The sequence below is a fragment of the Petaurus breviceps genome, unplaced genomic scaffold (genome assembly GCF_028583685.1).
Source record: "Petaurus breviceps papuanus isolate PSGF00001 unplaced genomic scaffold, PetGlider_PUasm1.0 126, whole genome shotgun sequence".
Lineage (NCBI taxonomy): Eukaryota > Metazoa > Chordata > Mammalia > Diprotodontia > Petauridae > Petaurus > Petaurus breviceps.
This window is the reverse complement of record NW_027185655.1, coordinates 33353452-33375164: the sequence shown is the minus strand read 5'-3', so window position 1 is coordinate 33375164 and position 21713 is coordinate 33353452. Positions and strand designations below refer to the sequence as shown.

At 35.9% G+C, this 21713-nt stretch overlaps 1 protein-coding gene across 3 annotated transcripts in view; it reads left to right on the top strand.

The window, feature by feature from the left end:
- TBCK (TBC1 domain containing kinase) overlaps positions 1 to 21713 on the top strand; it is a 268364-nt gene that overhangs the window by 70901 nt on the left and 175750 nt on the right. For all 3 annotated transcript variants that reach the window (XM_069094776.1, XM_069094778.1, XM_069094780.1), the window contains exons 6-14: positions 5870 to 6011; positions 7951 to 8011; positions 10103 to 10164; positions 10466 to 10527; positions 12705 to 12853; positions 14796 to 14934; positions 16387 to 16486; positions 19605 to 19654; positions 19873 to 20002. In XM_069094776.1, coding sequence (XP_068950877.1) covers positions 5870 to 6011; positions 7951 to 8011; positions 10103 to 10164; positions 10466 to 10527; positions 12705 to 12853; positions 14796 to 14934; positions 16387 to 16486; positions 19605 to 19654; positions 19873 to 20002 — 895 coding nt within the window. The remainder of the gene's footprint in view (positions 1 to 5869; positions 6012 to 7950; positions 8012 to 10102; positions 10165 to 10465; positions 10528 to 12704; positions 12854 to 14795; positions 14935 to 16386; positions 16487 to 19604; positions 19655 to 19872; positions 20003 to 21713) is intronic.

Below are 21713 nucleotides of genomic sequence, written 5' to 3'. Positions count from 1 at the left end.
CATATCTTTTTACCCTGATTTCCTTGAAGTTCCTGACCCTCTGCTCTCCCAAATGAACCCTGTTACTGCTTTTTTGAATCAGGAAGATAATTTTATAGTAATTTCATGGAGATGGTATTCCATAAATAGATTAGGTACAATTGTCATTTTTTAAATTATATTAGTTTTACCTATGTACAATAAATATTATTTCAGTTATTTAAATCTAACTTTGTGTTTATATTCATAGTTTACTGTGTCTGTTTTGGCTGGTAACCATCTCCCTCAAATGTAAAAGCATTTAACAGACTTTTAGGTGATATATATATATTTTTTTGTTTTCAATCATAACTGACTCTTTGCGCCCCATTTTGGCTTTTCTTGGCAAGGATACTGGAGTGACTTGCCATTTCCTTCTCCAGCTCATTTTTACAGATGAGGAAACTGAGGCAGACAGGGTTAAATGATTTAACCAGGGTCTCAGAGCTAGTGAGTGTCTGAGGCCAGATTTTAACTCAGGAAGATGAGTATTTCTGACTCCTGGCCTGATTATCTACTGGGCCACCTCGTTGCCCTAATACATAATACTAACCATTATCATTATTATTAAGGATACCTCAGTTTTGGCTATATTTTTTTAAGAGAAAAATTAATGAAAATTTCACAATGCCCTAGAAATGAACAAATCCTGGCCTTCTTTGGATTGGCAGGAAGACCTTTACAGAATTCTAGGCAGGCATTCTATGACAAAGCACTCTTGCAATGATGAATAGTTTAATTTCATTCAGCAATAAATGTAAGAGCAAGAAAGTAGAGAAGGATCCCACTTGCAGGTACTACATTTGCGTGAAATGGGCAGAGCAGAGCAAGTGGGATAATGCCTGAGTTTGCCCTGGGAGGTTTGAAAATTGATTCCATCCGCATGAGCCTCCTGTTTATTACTACCACTAAGGGCTTTGAATTTTCATCATATCACATGTGACTTGAATTGTCATGGCATTGACCAGAATTTTCTGAGAAAACCCGAGTTCAAATCTGGCTTTAGACATTTAATAGCTGTGTGATTCTGGGCAAGTCACTTAACCCTGCTTGCCTCAATTCCTCATCTGTAAAATGATCTGAAGAAAGAAATGGCAAATCATTCTAGTATCTTTGCCAAGAAAACCCCAAATGGGGCAACAAAGAACAGGATATAATTAAAATGATTAAAGAACCACACTATATGTGTATGTACATACACATATGCACAAAACATATATACCCATACATATTTACACACATACATGTATGTGAATATATAATTTATAATTATGTATATGTGTGTATACAGATATACACATAGAGGAAGGGAGAGAGGAAAGGAGATAATGAAAAGAACAGCCTATAAGAAAGAACCAAGTCTTTTGTTGCCACAGGTAGTGAAAATCAGAGATTATGTGGTATCAAAATCCATACCTAGAAACCTAAATGTAGTTTCAGAAAATAACTTTTGCCATTTCCACTGTTCAAAAGAACAAATTAGCATCCCAGAAATACCATCACAACTGTATTTTAGTTGAATACATTTTTATAAAAAATGTCCAGTTTTTTGTGTCTCACTTTTACTCACCTGTAAAATGAAGGCATGAATTCATTGCCTTCTAAAGTTTCTTCTAACTCTATATTTATGGTCTGGTGATCATAGTTTATATTTCATTCTAGAAACTGGGGAGCTACTGACGTTTCTTAAGCACAGGAATAACGTGGTCCTGTCTATGTCTTAGGATGTCACCTTGGCAGTTATGTAAAGTATTATTCTTTGTCCGTTATTCTCAAAGAGGACCGTGACATCAGGAAAGTGATGCCATGACATGCAAGTGAATTGGATTTAAGTGAGGGAGGGCCATGCAAAGTCACCAGCCTCACTCTCTCCTCCAGAGCCATCTGGGTCCACTGGTCAGATATGGATCAGAAAATGGAGATAGCCCAGGTTTCAGGGGGAGACCTTGGCCTTTTCAAGCTGAGGTCTTGAACAGGGCTCAGTTTGACTGAGGCAGTGCCCATTCATTGATTAAGGCTTCATAAGAAATTAAAGTCTCTTTAAAAAAAAAAAGATCTGTGAGAGGAAAAGACTGAAAACAGGGAGACCAGTTGGGAGGCTTTTACAAGAGAGGTTATGAGGGTCTGAACTAATACTGTGAATGTGTGGATGACAAGATGGGGATGGATGTGAGAACGACTGTGTAGGAAAAGCCAACTAACCTTGGCAACTGATTGAGCATAGGTAGTGGGGGAGAATGAAGAAGTGGGAATGACACCAAGCTTGTCCACTTGCTTGACTAGTAATATGATGGTGCTCTCAACCGAAAAGGGGGCTTCAGGAAGAATGGCGAGTGAATTTTAGGGGAAAGATAAAAGTTCAGTTGTAGATGTGTTGAGTTTCTGATGCATAGGGGCTAGGTACAAATGTATAGATTTAGGAAGCATCTATACCCAGATGGTCATTATTCATGTAGCACCCCCTAATCATGGGAACACCCAGGGCTCTGTCCTAGGGCTTCCTCTCTTCCTTTTCTTCCTTTCCCCTTTTCTTTCTCCTTGTCTCCCTCTCCTCTTAATCTGCAAAACAAAGTATTATTCTGCAGAGCTAAAAATGGACCATTAATAGAAGAGGTGATTTATAACACTCTTGATGAAAAGACCAGAGTTTTAAAACTTAAATACAGAAGACAAGAGAACTCTAGAAAAATAAATAAATTAGGGCAGTCATAAGAGGCCAAATGAAGATAAAAAAAAATGCTTACAAGCTAATAGGGAGAGAAGAAATAAGTGCCCCTTTAGAATGAAAAACACAAATACAGGACATGATTGGTTTTGTTCTTTTTTGTTAATCTTAAAAGAGAAAAGAAAAGGAAAAAAGGGGAGGAAAGAAGGGAAAGGGGAGTAGGATTGTTTTTCAAAATTGGAGTGCCCAAGAAGAATATACAAACAGAGATTGGGTAGGGGGAATGGGCATTTTATGAACCTCACTTTTGGCTAAACTGGACAAAGAAGGGTTGGGCACTCAAAGGAAAATATGAAATCCAGTCAGACAACAGGTAGACACAAGGAGAGAGGAAGAAGGTTTTACAAAGGAGGGTGGAGCTGGGGTGGAAATTGTCAAAAAGCAAAAGAAACTCCCAACTTTGGAGAATCGTAAAGAGAAGATTAAAATGAGAAAAAGAAGGTGCAGAACCAGTGCTTGGGGTCTGGGTGAGGTGTATAGAAACGAACTGGGAACCAAGTGAGTTTCCCTCAGGAGGGGAATGATTGAACAAATTATGGAATATGTATTTAATGGAATATTTTTAAGGTATAAGAAATAACAGAAAGGACAGAGTTAGATAAACTTGGGGAGACTTAGAAGAACTGATGGAAGAGTCAAGTGAGTAGAACAAAATATATAATAAAGTTTTTTTTAAAGAAAAACAACTTTAAGAACTCTGAATGATACAATCATAACTCCAGAAAGTTGATGATGAACCAAGTTTCCCACATCTTAGCAAAGAGTTGATGGACTGGCAATGCAGAATGACTGAGACCATTTTTTATTCTCGGCCATAGATATATCCTACTGATTATACTTATTAATAGGAAGAACTTAATTTTTATGAGGGGTATAACTGTAAGAGATGAGGGAGGTCTGATAGTGAAACCAAAAAAAAAAGAAAAAAGAAAATCAAATCAATCAAAAAGGGAAATAAACAAGGAAGGTCGTGTTGGCACTGTATTTAATCTAATATGTACTTTAAATAACAAGTTGCATGTAATTGCAATAGATGGTTTATATACAACCCTTTTTTTCTCTTTGTATACGAAAATGTTTATATTTGTTAATGTTTGTCAAGTTGCTATTTAAAAAGAGAAAATTTAAAAGCAAGTCTTTATGAAAGGACTGATTTTGAAAAAATAAACTTTAAATTTCCCCCTCAAAGTGCTTTAGGTTTTAATGGGACCAGACAGTGAGGAGAGGAAGTAACTTGCTGAAAGCATACCAGGCAGCTTGAAGAATTGAACCTTAATGTCAAATTGGAAGTGGTAGAAGTGGTCTTAGGTTACCACGAGGTCTCTCTTCCTTTGAAGTCTGAGACCTTTAGTATCGCCCCAGAGTATCAAAGAGGAAAACATGAAACATTATCCAGGAAAAATAAAGTGATCAAATAGCTAAGGAATGAAAGAAAATATTTACCCCAAAAGGAACTTGCAGTTGGTTCAAAAAGCAAATTTTAAGGAACCAAAAAAAAAGTAAACTGTTAACATCTGTTTTAGGGCTCTGAGCTTTCATTTCAGCTGGCCAAGTAGCTAAGTATATTGTTGAAACACCAGAGAGAGACAGATGATGAATGCCTGTGTTCTTTTTACCTGGTCAGCTATATTCAAAGCTATTCTCGAAGTGGCAATACTACTGTGCTATTCATTGGATAACAACATTAGTAGAGTGAGAAGGAGCCTCAGAATTTATCTTATTCAACCTTCTGTTTTTACAGATGAGGAAACTGAGTCCCAGGGAGGTTTAGTGATTTGCGTAGTATTGCACAAATAGTGGGTAGCAGAGGCAGGATTTAAATCAAGATCCTCTTACCTACCTATGTGATCATCTTGAGGCCATCTTTCTGCTATGTTATCCATCATCTTTTGTCCGAAGTCATTATAGTTTGTCTCACCAATTATATACCCTTAGAAATATCACATATCCCTGTGGAAAAATGAATGGCCCATTTGGGATCGGGTCATTGGATTTACAATACTCATTCACCAAAGCTAGAATAGTGTATCTGTAACAAATCAGAGTAATGGATGGTTAATTTGCATTACTGGAAAATAAAAATAAATTGGCAAAGTAATAAATTGGTATTTTCTTCATTCTAAATTTTTTGGGTGATTTTTACTTATTTGGTTTTGCTACATTTTTTTAATAGATAAATAGCACAGGCAGCATTATATAGAGGCAGGGGAGAGAAGAAGAAGGAATGACTGTTTCTCAGGAACCCCATTGTCTCATGTCATTAGGGTATCTATGATAGGTGCTAAACCAAGGCACCTAGGTGGTGCAATGAATGGAGTGCCAGGCCTGGAGTCTCAGACACTTCCTAGCCTTAAGACCCTGGGCAAGTTGCTTTACCGTGTTTGCCTCAGTTTCCTCCTCTGTAAAATGAGATGGAGAAAGAAATGTCAAACCACTGCAGTATCTTTACCAAGAAAACCTCACATGGGATCACAGAGAGACAGACATCACTGAAATAACTGAACAGCCACAAATAGGTGCAGATTTTGTTGACTTAACCTAGCAGTAAATGAAAAGCGAGCATAGAGCTAAAATACAGCAGAGTAAAATTCTTTTCTCACTCAATATTAACTAGGTCTTTTGTCAGTGTGTTTACTTAAAACTATACCCATTCTACTTCTCTCTAGAAATATAAGCACAAAATTCTCAAATTCCCTTCCAAATAAGAGTGGATTCTTTCACAAAATATTGGAATTCAGAGTTCCAAGAGGCTACAAATGATAAGGTGCGCGTTAAGCAGTATTTTAAAGGGTAGGACGGTGAGAGAGAGGGTAGTAGCCATTTAGAAGAAGTGGAGAGGCAGTTAGAGAAGAAGTAGGGAGGGAAGAAAAAACAAGGCATCAATGCAAGAGGAAGAGGCAAAGAATATTAAAACCTTTTTAGGCCTACAATTACTTTTGGAACCCCAGGGAGGTAGGCCTCTCCCAATTCCTGTGGTGGGGTCATAATTCCGCTTAGCAAAAGCTCTTGCCAAGGCCATCTTGTTTCTGAAACTTCCCGTGTTTGTAGTAAGAGTATATTGTTTTTCCTTCCAGAGTTCTTGATCTGTCTGTAGTAAATGTTATTCACGTTAATATCCTCTTGTAGGTACCCATCCTACCTGGCACCTGAGGTCATTGCACAAGGAATCACCAAACCCAGTGACCACACACCAAGTGAAAAGCCATTGCCTTCTGGCCCCAAATCTGATGTATGGTCTCTAGGAATTATTTTATTTGAACTTTGTATGGTATGTAACCAGTGGCCGGGTTAAAGAGTCTAAGGGGACTATTAGACCAATGAAAACAGTTTTTATAGATTTTGGGATAATATTTTTGTAGCACAAGTAGTATAATGTTTTCATTTCCTGCATATATAACTGAGGGAAATACCTTATTTTTAAATTGACTTAACTTAAAAAAAAATACAATTTTTATATATGCCGAGTTATTTGCACATAGTACATCCCCAAAATCTGTGTAGTTTTAAACTTTTTAAGCCTTAATATTATTCACTGTTAATAAATAATAACACTGTTAATCCATAATGACTAATAAGTTACTAATATCTTTAATTTTTTAAATTAAAATTGTTAAAAGCCTTACTAAAAGCTTTAATATCATTTAAATATTAATACTTAAACTATATTGAGACTTTTGGGGCACCCTGTCTTTGCAGCTTTATTAGGAATTCTGGAAAATACTTTGAAAATATTGTCTTATTAATTCTTACAGTTTCTGTATTGTGGGTGTAAACTATTACTTCTTCATTTCAGATAAGAATCACAATTGAGAAATATCAGTCCATAATGAAACTGATTTTTTCCCCAGTTAGTTGTCTTCTGAATTTTTTCTGTAGTACTCAAATTGAGATCATTCTACTTTATAATTGCAAGTGGTATTAATAAATCTCTATTTACTTAAACTTCAGGGAGCCATTCCTCCTTAATAATAGTAATAAGAAGAATAACTCATGTACATACTATTTTCTGCTTTGTAAAACTCTTTATGTACCATGTCTCATTTGATTTTTAAAATGATCTTGAGCATTATAAATTGATAGTAAGTGCCTGAGGCGTGATTCATACCCATCTCCCTGACTCTCAGGTTCAAGTTCTGTCCACTATCCACTATGCCACATGTAGTGACATAATGCCTCCTGTGTCATTTTTATTTTTATCTTTGTATCTACAACCCCTAGAATGGTGCTTATCAAAGAAAAGGCACTTAGTAAATGCCTTTTAGATTGGATTCAATTGAACTGGGTCCTCTTTCCATAAATTCCTTTGATAATGAGTGTCTTCAAACCTACCCAGTATGATCCTTGGATGACAAACCTGGTACCATAAATACATGAAGCCTTCCTGCTGTGGTAGGACCTACTAAAGCTTCCATTTCCTGTCATGGCCTTTGGAAACCCAGAGTTATTCCTGTGGCGCAATGAAGAAGGAAAAGGTCAGAAAATCACAGAATTCTTAAAGTTGGAAGAACCTCAGAGGTCATTTAGTCCAGAGGAGTCAAAGTTGGGGACCATGGATGGCAGATTAAAATATCATCGGGAAATAAATGTTTAACAAAATAAATAAAAATACGACCTAACATAGATAATGTTAATCTGTAGTTTTCTAAGTCGATATGTGACTCATAGGGTTCCTTATGTACAGTGTAATGGCCCTTGTTTCTATTTGAATTTGGTACCACTGACATGGAACACCCAGGTGAGAAAACTCCCTCCACCAATCAGGTGAGCAATTTCTCTGAAACTTAGGATCTTAGATTGTTTCCTAGAGCACTGAGAGATTAGGTCACCTGCCTAGGGTCACACAGCCATCATGTCATAGAGGTTAACCTTAAAACCAGTTCTTCTTGGCCATCTCTCCATTCTCTGTGCCAAATTGTCTCTCCATTTTTTAGCATCTTGTCTTTTTTTTTTTTTACCTTTAGAAATATTACTTGGATGTTATCAAACATAAGGAGATTTTAAAATATTTAAATTGTATTTTTAGTTTGGCTTTAACAACTTGAATAAGGGGAATGGGGTAGTAATAGAAAGTCTAAACAGAAAAAAAAAACTAGAATGAATACCTCTATTAAAATTACTTTAAGTTAAAAGACAAAAAGGCTTCATTGGGAAAAAAATGCAACAATTTGCTTTCATTTTCTCATCTAATAATTCATTATTTCATTTAGGGAAGAAAGCTGTTTCACGGCCTGGATATTTCTGAAAGGCTAAAGTTTTTGCTTACATTAGGTAAGTTTCATAAGTTTAATAGTCTATCTTTTGTTCATGAAGTTACTGCTCCTGACTTGTGGTGCTGTGCTCTATTAAAAGTTACAAATCCTGAGTTCAAATCTTAATGTTAACATTTACTTTATGACCTGTGGTAAGTCACTTAGCTTCTGTAGGCCTCAGTTTCCTTAAATGTAAAATGAGGGAGCTGCCTAAGACCCTCTGGCTTTTGGTAAGTATGTATTTAGAGTTCTTTTCCTCATTCCTGTATTGAAGCATCTATGTTCTTTTTCCAGTGTACATAACATGTATATGATGGCTTGGGAGAGTTGGTGACATAATTCTTCAATGTCATAATAGTACTTTCTTCACTAGCTTGCTTTGTTACTGACTACCAGTGCTGTTGGAAATGGACCAATTTCTAGATAATGGTATTCATACACCACTTTGAAGTTTGCAAGGTACTTTTATATGTACTCATTTAATCCTCACAACCACTCTGTGAGATAGGTGCTATTATCCCCGTTTTATTGATGAGAAAAGTGAGCCATCAGAGGTTAAGTGACTTGGCCTAAGATCACAGAATGACTGGAGCAAGATTTGAACTTAGGTCTTTCTCACTCCAAGTCCCATGTTCTAATAATCATTGTGCCACCTAGTTATCTCACATAAATAGAAATGAATAATATATTAACAATTAATAAATAAGTAAACAGTAATGAAAAGTAAATTCTCTTCTCTTGAGTCATGTTGTGCTTTGAAATATATCCCTTAATACTATTAAGATCCACTGCCTCTCTGGTTTGGATAAGTATGATAATGAATTAATATAGGCTAATTAGAGTCTTTTTTTTATCTATGAGAAAGGTTCATTGTTTTGCCATATATAGCAGGACCATATGTTTGCATTCAGATTCATATATGGATAAGTGAAAAGAGAGCACATAACCAAAAAAATAACCATTAGATGGGCACCAATAAGGGACATACATGGTCATATAACGGATCTGTATCCCAAGTCCAGAAACAGGTTTGGGGTGAGAGTCACATAAATAAAATTGTATGGACTTATTCTGTACTTAAATCCAAAAGTATCAGATACAAGAATTATTTTCCCATTCTCTAAAATAGTGTGTAGTTCCTGGTTCTATCCATTGGAAACATCTTCTTAATAATTCCCAGGGAAGGTGGCTCTCTGGGAAGGTGAACAGGGAGGGATGCAAGGAGTGATTCAGGTGATATAAAAACAAAAAGATAGATATTTTTTTAAAGTTATGGGGCAAAAAATGCTGTGCTTTCATTTATTCTGTTTTGTTTTTTTTGTGGGGACCTGTTATTTCATCAATGTAGGCAGTGAAGGATGAGACAGGTTCCTCTGTCATTACAGGTCAATGTCTCCTCTCCAGTAGCTCTGCAGATTTTAAAAAACTGCCCAGGTCCCCAAGAGCTTCAGTAATTTGGGTTGCCAAAGGTAGAGCTGTAACCCAGTCCTTCCTGAATCAGAGTAGGGAAGGCAGAGGAAGGGAATAAGCATTTATATGGTATCTGTTGTGTGCCAAGCCCTGTGCTAAATACTCTACAAATAATATCTCATTTGATCCTTACAACAGCCCTGTGAGGTAGGTGCCACTTTATCCATATTTCATGGTTGAGGAAACTGAGGCAAATAGAGGGAAGTGACTTGCCCAGGGTCACACAGATAGGAAATATCTGAGGCTGGATTTGAACTCAGATCTTCCTGACTCCAGGCCTACCACTTTATCCACTGTGCCACCTTGCTGCCCCCAGAGCAGACAGCAGAAGCCTGTTTCCTACTCACTCTCTCACACTGTCTCAGGGTTATAATTTTTAAATATAAATTAAACCTACACTTTATAAGAAATAATTTGCAGACCATTTTTTTTAAATAAAAGAATCAGAAGGGAAAAGTTAAAATCTTAAGAATTTTAATATCCTGTACTATAGTAGACTAAGTTGAAACACTTTTTTTTAAAAAAATCATAAATTTTAAGATAAAAGAGGGCCTGGTGGCTTGTAATTTTTTTTTTAATGTGTGTCTTTTATGTGCCTTAATAAAGTTTTGTTTTCATTCTCATGGTTTTTCTGTTCTAGGTTGTATGGACGATACTATAACAGTCTTGGCTGAGGAACATGGTTGTCTGGACATTATAAAGGTTAATAACAAGTTTATAAATAAAAGATTCATTTAAAAACATAGCTTGTTAAAAATCGTGTATTAGTTTCAGATATTTCTCTCATTTTGCCTAAATAAGTCAAACAAAATTTCTTGGGAATAAGTTAATTTAGATCCATCGTTTAGATCCATCGTTTCCCCCAAAACCTATTGTGATAATCTATTTTATTATAAATGTGCACATAAACCCATATGAAATGTACTGAAAATTAAAAGAGCCCACCAAATACTTTAGAATAATACAAAATTTTAAATAATATTTTTCTCTTTTTATTTTCCAGGAGCTCCCTGAAAATGTGATTAGTCTCTTGAAGAAATGCCTCACTTTCCACCCTTCTAAGAGGTTAATAAGTCTCCTAAATTTCTCCTGATGAGGACAATACTACTGATTCGGGACTTGATAATGAGATTTATAGTGGACACAAACTTAGTTTAGCAGATTTTATTTTCTTACGTGGATTACAACTATTAGCTCATAGTTTTGTACTGACCCTTTAGAGTTTACAAGGCCGTGCCATCACTGAAAAGACAATCTTTGGAATATGGTATTTCCTTTTAAAAGTAGCAGCACACCTCCCTTGTTAAACAGCAGCATATCTCTCACCTCTTTCTGTTTTAGTTTTTGTATTCATGGATTACATAGAAAACAAACATTGAAATGGAATCTGCTAACTAGAGTGTCACCTAAACCATCACAGAAGGGGCAAGAGAGAGCAGAGCAGTATCAGGGCAACTAGGTAGCCCTGTGGGTAGAGTGTTTGAGCCTGGAGTCAGGAAGACCTGAGTTCAAGTCCAGCCTTAGACACTTACTAGTTGTGGGATCAGGGGCAAGTCACTTAACCTCTATGGCCTCAGTTTCCTTATCTGTAAAATGGGGATGGTAATAACAACACCTTCCTCCCAGGGCTCTTATGAGGAACCAATGAGATAATTGTAAAGCACTTGGCTTAGTGTCTGACATGTAGAAAGTGCTGTAAAAATGTTAGCTCTCATCACCATCATCATTGTTATTGTTATTTCCAGAATTGGCAGCAGAAACTTTTGAGCATCACAACAGGAGACTTAGGAATATGAAAGACAGCCAATTAATAATCATTGTGAGCTAAAAAGAATTCTTAGGGTCTTGGTATTTCTGGCTCTCTCACTAGCTAAGGAAGTCATTTAACATCTCTGGGTTTCAATTTCCTTATCCCTAAAAGGAGAGAGTTAATAAGCTAGATCTCTCAGCTCTCAACCCTATGGAAAAAATGACTCTTGACTTTATTGCTAGATATCTGTGAGTTCCATGGGGGGTTCAGGACAACTAACACCCTGGAGTGAGGGCTTGCCGAGTCCCTTTCAGGGCCACTCCTCCACCATGGGTGTCCACCTCCTTCCAGCTCTCACCTGGCTCCAAGAAGCTGTAGCATGTGGGGAGGCCACACCACAGTGTGAACCATGTCAGCAGATGGGTTGCACCAGGTTGAGAGTAACCATTGGACCTCATACCCATCACTGAGTTATGGGGGTGTCTACCCAAAAAATGTGAAACCTTCCCCTGGTGGAATGGGCAGATGAGAGCCTAAGGTCATGAAGGCAGCTGCAGCAGGTGCTGTGAAGCCCTTTAGAGCTTGGTCAGGCATGGAAGGTACCAAGGTCAGACCATCGCCAGTCATCCTGGCCTTAGTCCTACCACTGGACTTCAGTGACTGGAAGAAAAAGTGAGACTGATGACTTTGTGCAACTCTTGCCTCACTTAAATCCAATTCATGCATGAGTTAAAAGACATCTCCTTGTGATATCCTTGGTTCTCTTCAAAAACACAAGATGAATAACAACAACAGCTATTTCTTTTCAGTACCATCCGTTTTATTTTCTGTGAGAATCAACTTGATATTGGGGAAAGATTCTGGATCTCAGGCCATTCACAGCTTTACAATTTAATGGCTCTTTTACTTTGGACAAATCGTTTGTTCTGTAAAATGGACATGATGATTCTTTTTCTACTTCACAGCATAGTTATGAGGATCCAGCAAGATAATGTACATCAACTGCTTTCATTACTGTACAGCATTATATAGTTGTGAGTTATTATTATTATTTACTGATTTTCTGATTTTCCATAGCACTGAGAGGTCTAGTGACTTGCCCACACTTGTCAAAGACAGAGCTTGAACTCGGGTCTCCCAGATTCTGAGGCTGACTCTCCAAGGCTGTTCTCTAAATCATAACTTGTAGAGCAGGCATCATCACATAAAGTTCCCTCTGCTGTTGAGATGACATGCTAGCACTCCCCACTGTCCTCCCCCTCCCCCACAATCCCAAATACTTCAAATTAGCCTGCCCTCCAGGTCTTACTGAGCAGTCTTTTCTAGCTGCTGTGGCCAAAACAATTCAGTCACCTTCTGCCCCACCTTCCAGAGATGAAGTTAATGAGATATTCTAAAATTGTAATTATTCTGCTGAAATGTGTGCTCTCCTATTTCGGGAATTTTAAAATGACTTTTATTTTTACTTTGTATTTTAAATGTGTCTCTCAAGGCCAACTCCAGATGAGTTACTCCAGGACAAGGTGTTCAGTGAAGTGTCATCTTTATATACATCCTTCCACAAACCTGCCAGTCTGTTCTCATCTTCATTGAGATGTGCTGATTTAACTCTGCCTGAAGACATCAGTCAGCTGTGTAAAGGTAAGGCATGGGGGAAAAATGCTTGGGACCTGTTTTAAAGAAGGCATGCTCGTTTCTGTTTTTAATTGGCCAACTATATAGAAGCAACTGTCCATTATATTAATGAGATTTTTATGACTAGTTAATTATTTGGAAATGGTTATTTCTGGAGGTGCTTATATAATATGATTCAGACTGAGATCTGCTAATTGCCAGTGAGCTGGGGCTTAAATTCCTACAGTATTTACTTGGAAAAAAATCTCAGGGCTCATATTAGAATCTGGGCCTCTGGATTCCTAGTACAGTACTCATTACACTGAATTTCCTAATAATCAGCAAGCATTTATTAAGTGCTTATTGTGTTTCAAGTATAGTGATAGACTGTAGAGATAAAAACAAAAATGAAACACTCTTGACCATTGAGGATGTTAAATTCTACCGGGAAAAACAAACTGTTTCCACATTAACAGATACAAAAACAGATTCAATATAATTCATGGCAGAAAGATGCTAGCAGCAAGATAATCTGGAAAACCTATACAGAAGAGAAGGCATTTGAAGGAAGACAGGGATTCTAAGGGAAGGGGATGAAAAGGGAAAGCTTTCTAAACATGAGAGACAACCTCTGCAAAGCCAAGGAGATGGGAGATTGAATGTCTTGTGGAAGCAACAGCAAGAAAGCCCGTTTGACTAAGTTTTAGATACATGATGAGGATCAGACTGGAGAGGTATTTGGGGGCCAGGCTGTGAAGTGCTTTAAATGCCAAGTGGAGGAGTTTATATTTGATCCTAGAGGTATCAGGAAGCTATTGACATTTATTGAAAAGAGTGAGAAATGTGCTTTGGGAATATTAATTTGGAAACTGCGTGTGAAAAGCTAGAGACTGGGAGTCCAACGAGGAGGCCATTACAACAATACAGGCAAAAGATCCCAAGTGTTTGAGCTTGAGTGGTGACCATGTGAGTAGAAAGAAGGCAGAAATGGCAAGGTCTGACAATTGAGTGGCACTTTGTCTGGGAAGGGAGAATAGGGAATTAAGAATAAATTAAAGGTCATGCTGACGTTCTGAAACTAGGTGCCTGGAAGGATGGTGGTATCCTAGACAGAAATAGGGAAGTTTGGGAAAAAGGAAGATTTTGAGCAGAAAGATAATGAGTTTTATTTTAAACATTTTGAATTTGAGGTGCCTATGGGACATCTAGTTTGAAATATTCAATAGTCAGTTGGAGATGTATAGAGATTAGGGTTTGATATGTAGATTTGGACATCATTTGCAAAGAGATAATTATTGAACTTGTGAAACTCGTGGAACTAATGATATTAAATGAGAAAATAGAGAGAGAGAAGAAAATAGGGCCCAGAACAGAGCCTTGGGGCACACACATAGTTTAGTGGGCATGACATGGATGGATCCAGTCCAGCACCCTATCCATTGTACCACCTAGCTGGGCCCGCTTAGTTATCTGTTCCATTTAATCATTTTGCAAGCCTAATACTTCTCAGGGCAAGCTTTTGAAATCCCGTGTTCATATTGGAGGAGAAGGGTATTGTATGTGCTGAACTTGTGATCAGATTTCCAAAAAAAAACCCAAAACAAACAGAAAACAGATTTCCTGAATTATAGTTTTGGTTAATCTATACTCTGTTTACTAGTGAAGTAAAATATGCATTTTTAACTGAAGTGGACAACACTTATTTTGTTTGTGTATTTCTGGGTAGTTTCGCATGAAATGAAAATGCAGATAAACCTACCTTTTCTTATAGAAAACTAAAAATCCACATTATTATTCTGTCTGCTTCTGATCCCTGGTTGCTTAAATAGTTTAGGTTTTCCTAAAGGAAATGACTACTATTTAGTTGGTATGCACCTTTAAGAATGTTAGCTGTATAATCTTCATTGTTTACTTGTAATAACAGCAGAAAGCAAATGATAATTCATTGTCATTTGACTTATGTTGATAGATGCTGACAGTGATTACCTAGCAGAAAGATCAATTGAAGAAGTTTATTACCTCTGGTGTTTGGCTGGAGGAGATTTGGAGAAAGAGCTTGTCAACAAGGAAATCATTCGCTCCAAACCACCTATCTGCACACTCCCCAAGTAAGGAAAGAAAAACATCTTGGGGGACTGGAATGGGAACGTAGGAGTAACATTTCCAAAAAACCTTTGGTATATTTTTTTAAGCTTTCTGACTTAGTAGCTATAAGAAGCAACTGGAAATTTACACCAAGTTCAGACAAGAGCCAAAGTCTATAATCTCAGCTTTCCCATCAGTATTTCTTGTTTTTGTTTCTTTGTAATTATCTTTTTAGGAACGACTTCCCTCTCTTATTATCTTTGTCAAATTTAAATCATGATTATAAAAAACATGCTGATAGGAATTAATGTTAATGGTTGAATCGAAAAATAAAATGCCTGGCACACAGGCATGTAATATGCTAGTTGATTTGTTGGGAGAAAGAGTGTAATTACTCTTGATGAAAACAGGATGCTGATGCAAAAATTTTTTTAAATTAAATTAGGTTAGCAGCCATATCATCTTGATTGCAAAACCTATCCTTATTGAGATTAAATCTACAGAACTACAGAGATTTACATGCCATAAATCGGGAGGGAAGTGAATCACTGTATGGGAGAGTAATCACAATGACCTTCCTCGATTTTGTTTGACCCATACCATTCCCAACTCCACTTCCTATTGGCAAATGCCATCTCTTGAGTAATAGAATGTGCCGTCAAAATTAGGTTGAGTAATTTGAAACATCTGATGATCATCTCCTTTTCAGTGATATTTTTCCCTCTCTTTTTGTCATAACATGTTAAATTAGTAGCTTGGACCTATCAGTGTTTTTCCATTGTTTTTCATTTGAATTTATTTCTAAATTATTAGTGTTGGTAATGTTCATTCATTTGCAAAAATAAGTACTTCCATACAGGAAATTCTTTAAGCAGAGGATGGGAAGAATGTTTTGATTCTGAAATACCTTTCTAGTGAACTCTTTAAAATCTTAAATAATATTTTTGATTGTTTCTCTACTGCAAGGCTTTCTCATTTATGTTCATTACAATAGTTTCAGTGGACACATACAAGATTTTTCATTATTAGGACTTTCCTGTGTAAGTTGAAATACCCCTGGGAGTCATTTTAGCACTATATCCAAAAGACCCCTCTTGTATTCTTTCATGTGCTGTTATTTTAATCTAGGATGTGACATTCAAAGTATAATAAAAAGGATATTTCAGAAATTTAGTGTAGCTTTAAGATATGAAGACTTAAAATTGTACCAAGACTTTTGGAATACCAAATGCACATACACAAAGGGATTTGAAAAACCCAATGTACTTGAACTTATCTCATCCAAGAGTGAGATTTCACACAAACTCACACCTTAAGCTCCTTCTTCTTAAAATTGTTTTTCTTTCCTGTTTGGTGGAGCATGGATTGATGCTCAGTTTGATTTTACTTTATAAAAGAAGCAGAAAGTTTGAGTTTAATGTGCATCTTAGAAAATATTGCCAGAAATCTCAGCTGTGCTCTCCTTTCTTTACTAGTTTTCTGTTTGAAGATGGTGAAAGCTTTGGACAAGATCGTGATAGGAGTTCCCTTTTGGATGATACCACTGTGACATTGTCTCTCTGCCAACTAAGAAATGTAAGGAAACAGTTGTGTTGACATTTTTAATTTAAGTGCCATATTAAAATACATTATCAGTAGATTTTTATCACTGTATAGTTTTATGATGTTGATTTGGGTGATTTAAGTGACAACATATTGCTTTTTAAGTCAAACCACATTTTAACCACGTTGTATATAGAATGTTTTGGGAGGAAATGCTTTGTCTTATTACTTGAACATGGAAAGTGTGTGGGGTTTATTAGGATTTTATAATGTTTGTCAAGCAAAATTATCCTCTTTAGTAAATGAGCTAGTTTAATTAGGGAAGTATCTGCTTCATGATTTTCATACTAAGATATTTCTAGCACATGAATTCAGTTTATAAATTGTATCTTGAATTTAATTTAAATACTATTGTTAAATGACTAAGCATGTGGACCAAGACCCCAGTAAAAATTACTTGAAATATACCTCGAACAGTTCTAAAGTCTATATATTTACATACAAAACTAGTCAGTTACAGATGTCATTATCAGTACATACTGTCAGAGTTAAAGGACACATCTCTCTTAACAATCAATGAACTGCTTTTGAGTCTAATATATTTTATAATAAGGTTTATTTAGATGTTTGTTGGGGAGTATCTGTTGAGACAAATATTTCAATACATTTTTTAAAAATCTATTTTAAAAAGTGTACGTACTTTATGTACACATATCTGAAATTCAATATGATTTTAACTGCATTTGTTTCTTAGTGCTGAAAAATCAAATAAATGGTCGTTTTTTATTTACTTTGTCAGTCACAATAGCTAAAATTACATCAGCAGGTCATAGGGGATATAAGTACTAAGTGTTATGAAGTTCATTCTTTTTGTGTGAAATATTTAAATGTGTCATATATTAAATATATATTCTTACAGTACATATACTTAAGCATATAATATATGCATACACAGTATATACACACGTATATACATATGTTTTTTTTTTTGTTTTATATATGTGTGTATATATATATATATATATATATTATATTTATATTTGTATATTCTTTGAGACAGTTTCCTTTTTGATAATATCTAAGAAAAATAGTCACATCTTTCTGGGAAATTTTTAGCCACATACTTTACCATAAGAGGAGATAATAGAGTATAATTTAAGAGTATAAAAACTAATATACCTTAATGGACAGGAACTTGTGCTGTATAATTTTCTGTTCCTGACAGTGATTTTTTGAGAAACTACAGCAATTGTTTAGAAACTATTGATTTTCAAGGAGATAGTCTCAAATTGGGAAAAAATACAAGGGAAAATTTCAGAGAATGAAAATGCTCTCTATGTAAACCATAATAATTGATTGAAGGGTAAATAATTTAGTCAGTCAGTTGTTTGTCCCTACAATATACAAATCTCTATGCTGTGAAGGAGATGGAAAACTTTTAAAAGCTATAGTTCTTTCCCTGCAGGAACTTTCAAGATAGTTTGGGAAGGTAAGATATAGATATATGGAAAGATAAGTTATGTTATAAGGGAGAAAATGAGATACAGAAATATGAGAAAACTGGTTTTACTGATTTTTTTTCACTGAATTTAAACTGAATGTTTTAATTTAGACACAACCTAAATTTCCGTTATCAGCCTCCAAATTCCAGGTTCGCTAGCATTTCTATTCTTGAACCTGAAATCTATTTTTCCTAAAACCTGGCATAAGTAAGTTGACGATATTTTAAAACAGTATAAATTTACATGTGAATGATCACATTAGCATACAGAAACCAAGTGGTATTTTACATAGGTATTCTAAACCATGGGACTGCCTTATATAACAGATGTGCAGCTTCTTAACACAAAAAAACATGAACAATAAAAACTTTATTTCTTTCAATAATTAGAAGTTTTTTTAATCTATAAAAGGATATATTCCTATTGGATTCTATGCAGACTAGGACAAATGCATAGAGCTTTCATTTGGGAAAGAAATAATAGGTAATTTTTAACTAATCTTTTCGACAACTCCCAGCATTAGTTCAAAGAATTTTCCTTGATATTCCTTTGGAATCCTGCAAATACCCTGAAAGGAAGAATGCCTGTGTAGTGAAGAGAGAGGATCAGTGTAGAGGAGGCTGAGTGCTGACTTCAGGCCCCAGAGGAGAAATCATTCTACTCTCAAGTTAGGAGGGTTAGCTTCACCGCGGGGGGGCCACGGACAAGCAGCCATTAAATTTGATCAGACTGCTTAGAGCTTGTCTGTGGGTTTACTCCTCTGCCACTTGCCCTGTCCTGCTTTTGAAGATCCCTTAGAGTTCTGGTTGTTATTACTGGGGGAAAGGTAAAATCCTAATGACTTTTGGTGAAAAAATTAAAGATAGAAAAGTGATTTACACCTAATAATAGCCAATTATAATAATAACAAACATTTCTATAGTGCTTTAAGGTTTGCAGTATGCTTCACAAGTACGTCATTTTATCCCAACAACAACCCGTGGACATAGATGCTATCACTACCCCCATTCTATAGATGAGGAAACTGAGGCAGACAGACTTGAAGTTATTTGCCCGAGGTTGTTTTTGCTAGTAAATTTCTAAGGCCAGATTTAAACTCTGGTTTTCCTGACTCCAGGTCCAGAACCCTCTCTACTTTGCCACTTAAGCTAACTTCTGTTGCACCTCTTAATTTATCAGCTATTTTCATCCTAGTATGTATGAAATGCAATTTACTAGCATGTTTAGTTCTGCCTGAATGTTAAAGAAAAAAAATCTGGCTTTTACTTTAAATAAAGCATGTTTATAAAAAAAAGTCAAGTTGTATTACTTCCCCCTTTATTACCTTTCCACATATGATTTGGAAAATACCTTATCTTTTTATTTGGTTTAAAAACTAATACTGCTTGTTTGATATTGTGTTTGGCCAAATGTCATAGCAGATGACTAACACTGATGGGAAATATTGGGAGAAATCCATCACTTGGGACTAAACATTAACAACCAGAGACCTGGTATATGTTTACAATATGAAAGAATTCTTGGATTCTCGTTTATATTGTAGTGTATATATTACATACCTTTCTGGTAATGCAGTACTTTTGCTACAAAATGCAGATCCATGTTGATGCTTCAGATGCTCATAAATATATACATTTTTTCATTTGCAGAGACTAAAAGATGTTGGTGGAGAAGCATTTTACCCCTTGCTTGAAGATGAGTAAGTATATATTGTCTCGCTAAACATCTATTTCTTCTTTGGTTGTTTGTATCACAGTATCTGTGATCAGAGCATTTGTTTTAGTAAGTTCTTCCTAAGAAGAAGAGAGTCTTCCAGCCCAGGGCGTCATGATAGGTTTTTGTTTTGTTGGTGGTTTCTTTTTAAGCTGTATGTTAACTTTTAGTCATCCTGCTGCTCTGTTTCCTCATTTTTCACAGTCAGTCCACTTTGCCTCATTCAAACAGTAACAATGAGTTGTCTGCAGCTGTCACTCTTCCTTTGATCATTCGAGAGAGGGACACAGAGTACCAGCTAAACAGAATTGTTCTCTTCGACAGGCTCCTGAAGGTAGGGGTTCTCCAATGTTTCAGTAGGTTGTATCCAGTCAGTCTTGCTTTGAAGGATTTTCCCATTAATTCTTAACACATATTGCTACCATTTAAAGCCTATGTCCTGTGATCTATCTTCAGTTCAAAACCCATAAGCACTTACTGTATGCATAGCATTCTCTTGGGAGCTGTGTTTTAATCAATAGCTATATGAGAGGAAATATATATGTGTGTGTTTATACACACACCTATTTTATATATACATGTGTATGTGTATGTATATTGCATATGTATGTATACACACACATAGATACATTATATATAGTGTGTGTAACCCTAGATATTATATATATATGTGTGTGTGTGTGTGTATGTATATTTCTGTGTGTTGTGCATCACACATGAACACATTTTCCCCCTCATACAGCTTCTGATTAAAACACAGCTCCCAAGAGAGTGCTATGCATATAGTGAGTGCTTACTGTTTTCTGAACTGAAGATATATCATAGGAGATGAACTTCAAATGGTAGCAATATCTCCTAAAATTAATGGAGAATTCCTTTTTCATATTTATATATTCACAGTCATGTGTAAATATATGTTTACATTTTTCATATTTATATACAGTAGGTATATATTATATATTAAAAACATAATAACACACATTCTCTGACAAACAAACATATATTCTTCCCCATTGGGTTGTGAGCTTCTCATGGACAAGGACTGTCCTTTGCTTCCTTCTGTATAGTATTTATCACATTTGGCACATCATAGGTACTTTATAAATATTGATTGATTTTGTGTTGTGTATGTGTGTATATACACAAATATTTATTGATTGTGTGCATACATACAAGTACATTTAAATACAATTTGTTACATATTACATATTGCTACACACTAAAACATACATATTACTAGGTAATAACATATAAAGCTATAATTATGTTGCTATATATACATACATGCAATCAATTCTTGTCATTCATAGTAATTATATTCTATAAAGTTTCTGTAAAGGCATGAATAAGCAAATACGGCACCAGTTGCTCCTAGGGGAAATACAGGGTTAGGTTCCTATGACCTCTGGTCTCAACATTGACTCTAGCACATTCTAGCTAATCTCACATATTGATGGGCAAATTATCTCTTCCTTTTGTGCACCTGTTATTGTTCGTTAACCTTGAACTCACGGCCAACAGCACTATAAGTCGTGGCCAACAGCACTATAAGTCGTGCCTGAACAAAGCTTATCTAACTCATGTATTTTCTTGCTAAGATGCATCACAACCTTCTTGCAAACAGGAGAACTAGATAATACTTCAACACTAAGTTTGGGGGCCATTTCAAACAACAAAATCTCCAACGAAAAGCACAAAATATGAATAAATGTGGTACTTCATAAACTCCATAAAAGGTAGTTGTTTATAGTACATATGAGAGCTGAAATAAAGAGGCAGATTGTCATCTTGTTCAACCTCATCTGGGAGCATGAGAATGGGGCCACTCAGATTTTTCAGCGTTCTTCTCTCAGGATGACCGTGAAAGAGCCACAGGTATGGATTTGGGGGTTATCTAGTAAATAGGGAAATTTGAAACAAGGAAAACGTGAATGATGAGGATCGGCTAGAGAGAGGAAGAAGAAAAAGAGAGATGTAGATATTAATGAATTAATTATATAAATGGAATCAAAAAGACCTGAGTCCACATTTGATCTTGAACACTT